The 8817-nt window shown below is 52.0% G+C and overlaps 1 protein-coding gene across 1 annotated transcript in view; it reads left to right on the top strand.

The window, feature by feature from the left end:
• Positions 1 to 3: 3 nt before the first annotated feature.
• Positions 4 to 8817, top strand: part of TMEM259 (transmembrane protein 259) — a gene marked incomplete at both ends in the record, with an annotated part of 9684 nt that continues 870 nt past the window's right edge. The window contains 10 exons of the mRNA XM_010023833.1: positions 4 to 141; positions 2035 to 2301; positions 2608 to 2722; positions 4385 to 4495; positions 5812 to 5934; positions 6252 to 6352; positions 7233 to 7290; positions 7590 to 7673; positions 8149 to 8281; positions 8680 to 8779. Of these exons, the coding sequence (XP_010022135.1) occupies positions 4 to 141; positions 2035 to 2301; positions 2608 to 2722; positions 4385 to 4495; positions 5812 to 5934; positions 6252 to 6352; positions 7233 to 7290; positions 7590 to 7673; positions 8149 to 8281; positions 8680 to 8779 (1230 nt within the window). The remainder of the gene's footprint in view (positions 142 to 2034; positions 2302 to 2607; positions 2723 to 4384; positions 4496 to 5811; positions 5935 to 6251; positions 6353 to 7232; positions 7291 to 7589; positions 7674 to 8148; positions 8282 to 8679; positions 8780 to 8817) is intronic.

The raw sequence follows: 8817 nt of genomic DNA on the forward strand, positions 1-8817 counted from the left end.
AACCCCAACCTCAACCAGAACCCCCTGATCAATGTGCGCGACCGCCTCTTCCATGCGCTCTTCTTCAAGATGGCAGTGACCTACGCGCGGCTCTTCCCACCCTCCTTCCGCCGCGTCTTCGAGTTCTTCGTCCTCCTCAAGGTGAGGGGGGATCTGTGGGGAGGAGCCGACCTTCCCCGCGCTGGCCGGGCGCGGAGGCACAGGTTTCCTTATCGCCGCAAGCACCTTGCCTCTGCTAGAGGTCACAGCCTGCGTTTGGGCCGCCTGCACCACGAGCTCCCATGGGCTTCTGCTCCGTGGGGAAGATGGGACTGGTTGGAGTGGTCTGTGGTGGTCTCTGCACCACCAGGGCTCTGGTACCGGGTCTGGAAATGGAAAGGAAAGCGCTGAGCCAGCGTGTTGGGCAGGGACAGGGACGTGGGTGCGAAAGATTCCTGTTTCCAAGCAATCCCTCTTTTAGGATACACCGAATATGTGATAGTTGGAGTGTCATTGGAGTCTTGTCTTCTCTGGAAGTGCTTAATGCACAACCCTGTTTTAACCCCATTTCCTTTCCGCAGTCAGCACCCTCAGCAGTGCTAATGCAGAATCACACCATGGGTGCAAACCCTCCTGCTTTCTTGTCAGTGTGGGTGCAGGGTTGGAGACCCACGGAGGGGCCTGTTTGTGCCCGCAGGGTGGGTTAAATCCTGCTCCACAGCTCCCAGGGCACACGGTGACACTTCTCACCAGTGTGAGGAGTAAGGGGAAGGAGGAGAGGAGCTTGAACAGGCTTCTGCTCCGAGTTCCTAAGATTCAGCTGCTTAAAGCAAGAAAACATTTAGGACAACTTGCCTCATTCTGCACATACACGTTTTGTGCCCTCCCAGGGGGTTTTACCATCTTTCTTCCCTCCCGTGTTGTGTAACTGGATTCAAGCAGGCAGGGGCACTGGGGCAGGGCTGGTAGCGGTTCTTGCTCCTGGCTGCCTTTGATCGCAGCACTCCCAAGGAAGTAAAGAGTATTCCCAGGGCATCTGCAGAGAGCAGCCTGCTCCCGCCGCAGGGTTGGGATCAGCCTCGGTGCACCGAGTCCTGAGGCTGCCCAAGGTTCTTCTGCCTTTGTGGTGGCTCTTCCTGTGATGAGGGAGGTGATTTTGCTTTACCTTCCCTGGTGCCTTCCTGGGCAGCTCCTCTGCAGATGAGCTGTTGACGAGTTCATAGCAAATGGGTCAAGAGCAATGTGTAGCAAGGGCAGCTGGTTAAAGTGGGAACAAGCATCTCGCTGCAGTTGGGCAGTGAGTGTGGGACACTCGGCTGTTCCGCTCCAGCGGCGTTCCTCGGAGTTCTCAGCTGTGGACTTTGGACAGTGTTGGGCAACATCGTGCTGGATTTATTACCTTCACTATAAGGAAGGAATTTTATTAGGCCACTTTGGTTTGCTGTGACTTTATAGCTGTTCCCTGGGCCAGGGAGTGGTGATGTCCCTCACAGGCCACCTCGACCTCCGCCGTGGCAGCAGCGAGAGGTGGCTGTTGTGTGTGGATTTGGGTTGTCCTGCTCTTGTAGTGGGCTGTCTCTTGTCAAAGTTTGCTTTATTCTGCCTTAGAAGTTGGGTGATCTCCTCTGAGATGCTTTGTGCTGAGGAGGGAATGGTTGAAAGCCACGGGTGTGTTTCTGTGTCTTTCAATGTGCTTTGGAGCCTCCTTGGGGCTGTGTTGGGTTGGTTTGCCTCTGTGCAGTCCTGAGGATGGTGTTGGTTTGCAGGAGCTTACACGGTGCTGGGGCCCGTGTACTGCACAGGTATCAGTGGCAGCTCTGGCCTTGTGAGCAGGATTGTTCTTCCTCTGTCTGTCTTTGGTGTGTTCCCCTCTCAACACAGAGGTGCTGAGATTGCCTCAGTCTGGGCTGCGGGGTTGGGAAGCATAAAAACCTCTTGTCCACGTGCAAACCCATATGTCAAAATTAACCCAGCGTGTTTACAGGCGAAGAGGAAATGGTTAAAACTGGGCAGGGTTGGGCTGATGGTCTCTGCTTTGTTTCTTGCTGTGTGTAGGCTCTCTTTGTGCTCTTCATCCTGGCATACATCCACATCGCCTTCTCCCGCTCGCCCATCAACTGCCTGGAGCACGTGCGCGATAAGTGGCCGCGCGACGGCATCCTGCGGGTGGAAATCCAGCGCAATTCCAGCCGAGCCCCCATCTTCCTGCAGTTCTGTGGTGCTGACAAGTTCCCGGGGATGGTGGTTGAATCCCCAGCCGAGGAAGAGGAGGAGGAAGAGGAGGAAATGACAGTGGATATGTTTGAAAACAGCTCTGTCAAGGTAAAGGCGCGTTTCCAGTGTACACGGAAGGAGATGGGAGCCTGGTTGTGGGTTTGGGGAGAAGTGGTTTGGTAGTGCAGTCCCTCTGTGATCCCTCGGTCATCTGGGAGCAGAGCGTGTTCCTTGGCTTTTCCTGAACCTCCACAGCAGCCTCTGATGATTTAAGACAGAAAGTAAAGTCTGAGGAAGGGGCCTTTTGTGTTCCCTTTTTAGTGCTGGGAGCACAGAGGGAGTGCTTCTGCACTGAACTTGGGGGGGTTTTGAGTGACTGCTGACGTGCCTTTCCCTGCCACGGTTTTCCAACAGTTTGAGCTGGATATTGAGCCCAAGGTGTTCCTCAAGCCATCCCGGGTGAGCAGCACCGAGGCGCTGACCCACAACGAAAGCCGGGAGTTCTCATTTAGTGAAGCAGCCACTAAAGGTATGGAGCCTCTGAGGGAGACTGTGTCCGAATTTGAGATGCTAGCCAGAGCAGGTAAAGACAACTTCCACTGCTATCTGTGCCCTTCCCTCCCTGCCCTGTGCATCCTCCCTGCACGTCTCCTTCCTTCTGGCTTCTCCGGGCACGTGCATTGTAACCTTAAATGTCTTCCCTGATGCATTTGCCTGTGGTTAATTGTGTCAGTACTAACAGTAGATCCACAACAAGATCTTTCCTTCGGCTGGAGGGAGGTTGGGGGTTGCCTGGGCTATAGCATGTGCTGAAGCCTCTTGGTCTGGCACCATCTTTCTGCAGTGATGGGTGGTGGATATCTCAAATGTGAACCTCCCTCCTTGAGCTGTTCTCTGTCCTCTTGAGGTTCTGCAGGGGTGGCAGTGACAGGGCACATTCCTCCTTACATTAAGGGTTTGGGCTTGTGTTTGGGTCCCTGAGTCAACACCAGGGCTTGGAACAGCCAATTAATCCCCAAAGCCACCGAGCGAGTTTTAGAGCATTGCAAGATACAGCACTGCTGCTCTGCATCATCCTGCTTCATCCCTCCCCTCGTCCCAGCAAGGCTTAAGCTGCTGATGCCTTGTAAACTCAAGGGAGGTTTTAGTGGCTTTGTATTATTCAAAATGGAATTCCAGTGTTGGAAAACTCGTTTCAAGTGGTTAGGGCTGGAAATCTATTAAAAAGTATTTATGTTAAAATAGAGACACGGCAATTGGATTCTTTCTTAATTTGCCTTTTTCACCTCCACTTTTATCCCTGGAAAGGCTGGAATTCTTTGCTGTTCAGAAGGACTGGATGTTGTGGAGGACTGTGAGGCTGGATGTTGCCTTGGCACTGTTCCCTTGCTCCTGCAAGGGTTTTGCTTGGTGCTGATCCATAACTCAGATCGGCAGATTCAGATGTAACTCAGATCTCGTTAGTCCTGAATTTAAGATCCTGAAGTCACAGAAGACTAGAGAGCAGCGAATATTTTTGGTGCAATACCTTTCTTGGTAGCTGCTGAAGCTGAGCTGGGTGCACTGATGGGCTGTGCCTTGATTTGCTGAACTCCTGGTTGGAAATGATCCAGCAGCGTGGTGGGAGAGAGAGTCGTGCTGCTTCCCAACGTGATTAAACAACTGATCTTTTCAAAGAGGTCCCAGATCCCCAAATCCCTGCTTTTATTGGGTTTTTTTTTTTCAAGTTTCTTGTGCTATAAGTATACCAAATTTGATATTTAGACAGAGTATTTTCCTCTGGAAAGCTGTACTTGCTCCTGCCTTTAGCTCTGAGGTTTGTCACTGCAGCAGTGAGCAGTGCGTGCTCTTGCCCTGTGCAGTGTTTACTTGGTGCTCAGCAGGCGTAATTGTGTTTTCCTGCTGTTTCCTAAACAACGTAGAAAGCAGAAGTTGAACTGAGTAAGAAAAAGTGCTCTTGGGCTTGCCAGGCAAAGCTGTGAGCATATTCTGGACAAGGGTTTGGAAGCAGAAGTAATGTCCAAGGATGCGTGTTGACTTGTTCTTAACGGGTTGAAGGAAGGCCAGAGCCTGCGCCTGCAACTGATTCTCTTCTCAAGAACGTGGTGGGAGGGAATCCAGAGGTGCTATTTCTTCTTGGTAGCTGTTTCAAACCCTGCTGTTGAGTGTTCCTTCCCACCCTCTCTCGCAGTGTGGCCACAGGAGGAGTACATAGTGGAGTACTCACTGGAGTACGGGTTCCTGCGCCTGTCCCAGAGCACTCGGCAGCGCCTCAGCATCCCGGTCATGGTGGTGACTCTGGGTGAGTGGTGGAGCTGGTGCAGGGGTGGGTGATTCTGGGTGAGTGATATTGCTGGTGCAGGGGTGGATGAGTGCTCTGCAGAGGTTCCTACGCCCCACTGCCTCTTTAGTCTTGTGGAAGCTATTTATAACAGTTGATGGCGCTCCTTTCCCACGCAGGAGGGCTGCTTTATGGAGCCTTGATTGCTTTAGTAGGTCATACCTTTGCAAGAGGAGGAGTCTGAAATGGTGGAGCCTGTTTCAACAAGCCCCAGTGTTGCGTCCAGCACAGTTTCCTCACCGAGGAAGGAAGAGGCTCGTGGTACTGAAGATTTAGGCTCAGTGTTGAGCAGCAGCAGCACAGTGTTAGAGCCCAGCAGTGGGAGCAGTTGTGTGTCAGGAACAGTACTGAGCAGATCTGCTTAGCACGGTCTCCACATGGTTCCATGCCCCTGTGAGCACCAGCAGACCATTTTCCCTGAAGAAGACCACTTTCTCTTCTCCTGGCATTTGCTCCATTAAAACCTGTCCAAGTCAGGAGTATGGTCTCAAACCTTCTCGGGCCTGTGAACTAAATTGATGTGTAATGAGCTGTTAATGCAGCTAGCAGGCTAGATTTCATTCCTTACTCCTAATCAAACTGAATTACAGCTGGACTGGAGCATTAAGCAGTTTTCCTGTACAGGCACTGGGTAGTTTCCCTGTTAAATGTCTCGTTTCCTGACCTGGGTTTTCCAATTCAGCTAGAAAAATTCCTTCATAAGTACTTGCTGAAGATTTCCTTGGGTTCACACTTCCTGTTTTGCTTAGATCTGGGTTATTTTTACATGCTTCATGAGGTGGAACTGAACAGCCTTCATCCACACCCAGAGCCATGGGGAGCGGTTGGCATGTCCTCCACTGCAAGAGGGTGGATGGGGCTGGTGGGTCCAGCAGTGTCATGTTGAGGCCAGCTCATGGCTAAAAAGTCCTGGCCTGGCCCTGTGAGTCTTACTAGAACGTGTTTCTCTGGGCCATTAGCTGGGGTGAGCCCAGGGAGATAGTCCAAGGCTAGAAGGCAAATTCCTTTTATGTCTGTGCCAGCAGAGAGTGTGAGAGCCCTGGTGTAATTCCTGAGGCCTGGTTGACATGAGCATCTTGACAGCCTGGCTGGATCTGTCAGGGTGTGAACATTTTCCCTCCCTGTCCTGCCCAGTTTGTACTGCCAAAGGTCCAAGCACAGACACAGGTCTGATGGGTACACGGGTCCTTCTGAGTGATGAGAACACTCTGTGCTTGCCTTGCTGCTTCTGTGGAACATTCAGGAACAACCTGAATGGGTTTTTTTCTTCTCTCCAGATCCTACCAGGGACCAGTGCTTTGGGGACAGGTTCAGTCGCCTGTTGCTGGATGAGTTCCTGGGTTATGATGACATCCTGATGTCAAGTGTCAAAGCCTTAGCTGAAAATGAAGAAAACAAAGGTAAGGCTCAGAGGGATCAGCAGCTGTGCAGAGCAGTTGATGCATGAATGTCATCTTCTGACTATTGATTAATCTCTAATGCAGGGAATGGTTCCCTGTGTTATGTAGAGATGTTATTGTCAAGGACAGAATGAGACAAGCAGGAGGGAAGAGGTGTCTGCAAATGTGACTTCCTGCTGCCTCACTGCACTGCATAACAATAGGAGTGCTGCTGAGGAGTGTTGCTTCAGATCCCATTCCTTTAGAAGGCACTGGAAGGTTGTCCTTAGGTGGCGGGTGAATCACACTGAGCTTGTGTGTTTGTGGTTTCTCTTCAGGTTTCCTTCGCAATGTGGTGTCTGGGGAGCACTATCGCTTTGTCAGCATGTGGATGGCCAGGACTTCTTATCTGGCAGCCTTTGTCATCATGGTCATATTTGTAAGTTAACAGGAGTTGGGCATTGCCTGGACTCTGAGCCTGGTGCTGGTCAGGTTTGAAAGTAACAGCCCAGGCCTGAGCTCTCATCCGCTGTTAAAGCTCAGCTGACGGAGCAGGAGATTCTTGTCTGTGTGATGTTTGGTTTTTTAAATGTGGGTTCTAAAGTTCTAACAGTGAAACAGAGGAGCTGAAACAGGGTGAAGTGATGGTTTTCTTGTCCAAAGGGAGGTTCCTGTTAGAAAGGCTCTAAGCGTAGTTAAACCACTCGGGCTGCCAAGGCACCGGGTGTGGAAGTTTGTCCTCTGAGACTTCCAAGAACAGGCCTAATTTGCCAGGAGTGCTCAAGATAGACCCAGGTCTCCTGTGTCTGTGTGAGATGAGGTGATTACAGATCAGTGTTAGATGAGATCCCAAGGGATAACAGCCTGTGTTCCTAGTCTTGGGCAACCATCTCCCTTTGTGTCTGTGCACTGATGTAGTACAGCACTACTGTGGTGAATTGGAAGGGGGAATGAGTGCTGGTGACTGTTGTCAAGGGCCTTATGAGCTGCTGGGGGGAGCACACATGGAGGACGGGAAAAAAACAGGGTTCCAGCCCTGCTGCTGTTTGGTTTGGCCCCTGCTCAGCTCTTCAGAGTTGGTCTCTTTACAAACGAGTGGCTGGCAGTCTCTTCACTGCAGTGACACAAAGATGAATTGCTCTTGGGGAAGTCGCAATTACTCTTTGGGCAATCACACCTCAAACAGATGAACAGGGGACACAACCGTGTGCTGAGCAGCACAGCAAGCCCAGGCTCGCCTGTCCAGGCTGGAGGGGGGTTCTGGTGCTGACTCCTGGGCCTCTGTGGCTCTAACCCTGGTTTCTGCTCTCGTGTTTCAGACTCTCTCTGTTTCGATGCTGCTGCGCTACTCGCACCATCAGATCTTTGTCTTCATTGGTAAGGATTTTGGAGGGGTTTAGGGTGTGCTGCACACTGTGCCTGCTCCAGCAGAGCATATCACATGTATCCTCTTGATTGTTGTTGTTTAGAAGGGTCCTGCACAAGGAATATATCCCCCTGTGCCCCTGTCACCAGGCTTGGAGAGCTGTTCTGGCTCTCACAAGTGTCAGGGAAGGTGGTCTTGGGACACTCGGCTTCACTGCTTGTTGCAGTGCTCTGAATGGGGAGCAGCATGGGATGGAGGGTCCCGTGGCCTCACAGCCACTTCGTGTCACAGTCTGCTTTCCTTCTTGCAGTTGACCTGTTACAGATGCTGGAAATGAACATGACAATTGCATTCCCTGCAGCTCCTCTCCTCACTGTCATTCTGGCTCTCGTAGGTAAGGACATGAGCTCACTTTTTGTGCTGTGCAGCGTGTCCCATTGGGATCTGCAGGAAGTCTGACCTGGCCACAGCAGGTGCTTAGTGTGGCACCTTGTGAGGACTCTGAAATTTGATGTCATGCTGAGCTGCATCATCCTTCTGGGTCCCCAAAAATCAGCTCATTTGGAAATCACAAAAACTGAGGCTTTGCCTGTCACTTCAGTTCATTTCAGATTCCCACTTCTGTCACCATGTTGCATTAGCGTAGTTTGAGTTTAAAAAGCCCCCCAGACCTCCCCAAAATCTTCACTGCCTGGAGCCAGCTGATCATCTGGCCCGTACCGTGCCCGCAGGCAGCAGTGACCATGTTTGCCCTTAGCTGCTGCTTTAGACAGCAGTTTGGTCCTGCTGTGGCCTGTGCTGCTCGGTCACCCAGCCCCAGCTCTGAGGTGACAGAGGATTCCCTCCTGTGCCCCTGATGTGTCCTGCAGGGATGGAGGCCATCATGTCTGAGTTCTTCAACGACACCACCACCGCCTTCTACATCATCCTCATCGTGTGGCTGGCCGACCAGTACGATGCCATCTGCTGCCACACCAATACGAGCAAGAGGCATTGGCTCAGGTAAGGGCTGCCCGGGGCCTCCTTCCCATGTTCTCACCACGTGTCCTCTCCAGTGGGAAAGGGGCCGCTTCAGATCCCTTCCAGCCCTCCCAGGCAGCAGCGCTTCCACTCCTGAGAGCTTCTGTGGGAGCTGCCCTATGTGTCACAGGGCCCAAAGTGCAATTGCTTCCACTCTGGCCTTGTGCCTGGACGTCAGGAATCGCCTCAATCCTTTCCCTGCCCTTTGTTCTGCCCTGTTGAAGAGCTGTTCATAACAGGGCAGTTTGAATTACCTGTTAATTGGAGTCTGCACCGCCCTGTGCAGCGTGCCCCAGCTCGGAATGGAGCTGGGAGTAGACAGGAGCTCACGTTTGTCCTGTCCATTGCCAAATCCTGATTATTTCTGCCTTTCTCTCCAGGTTCTTCTATCTGTACCACTTTGCCTTCTATGCCTACCACTACCGGTTCAACGGGCAGTACAGCAGCCTGGCTCTGGTCACCTCCTGGCTCTTCATCCAGGTGAGTGGCTGCCACTTCTGCTGCCCGGTGATGCCGCC

The sequence above is a fragment of the Nestor notabilis genome, unplaced genomic scaffold, assembly GCF_000696875.1.
Source record: "Nestor notabilis isolate BGI_N333 unplaced genomic scaffold, ASM69687v1 scaffold34891, whole genome shotgun sequence".
Taxonomy (NCBI): domain Eukaryota; kingdom Metazoa; phylum Chordata; class Aves; order Psittaciformes; family Psittacidae; genus Nestor; species Nestor notabilis.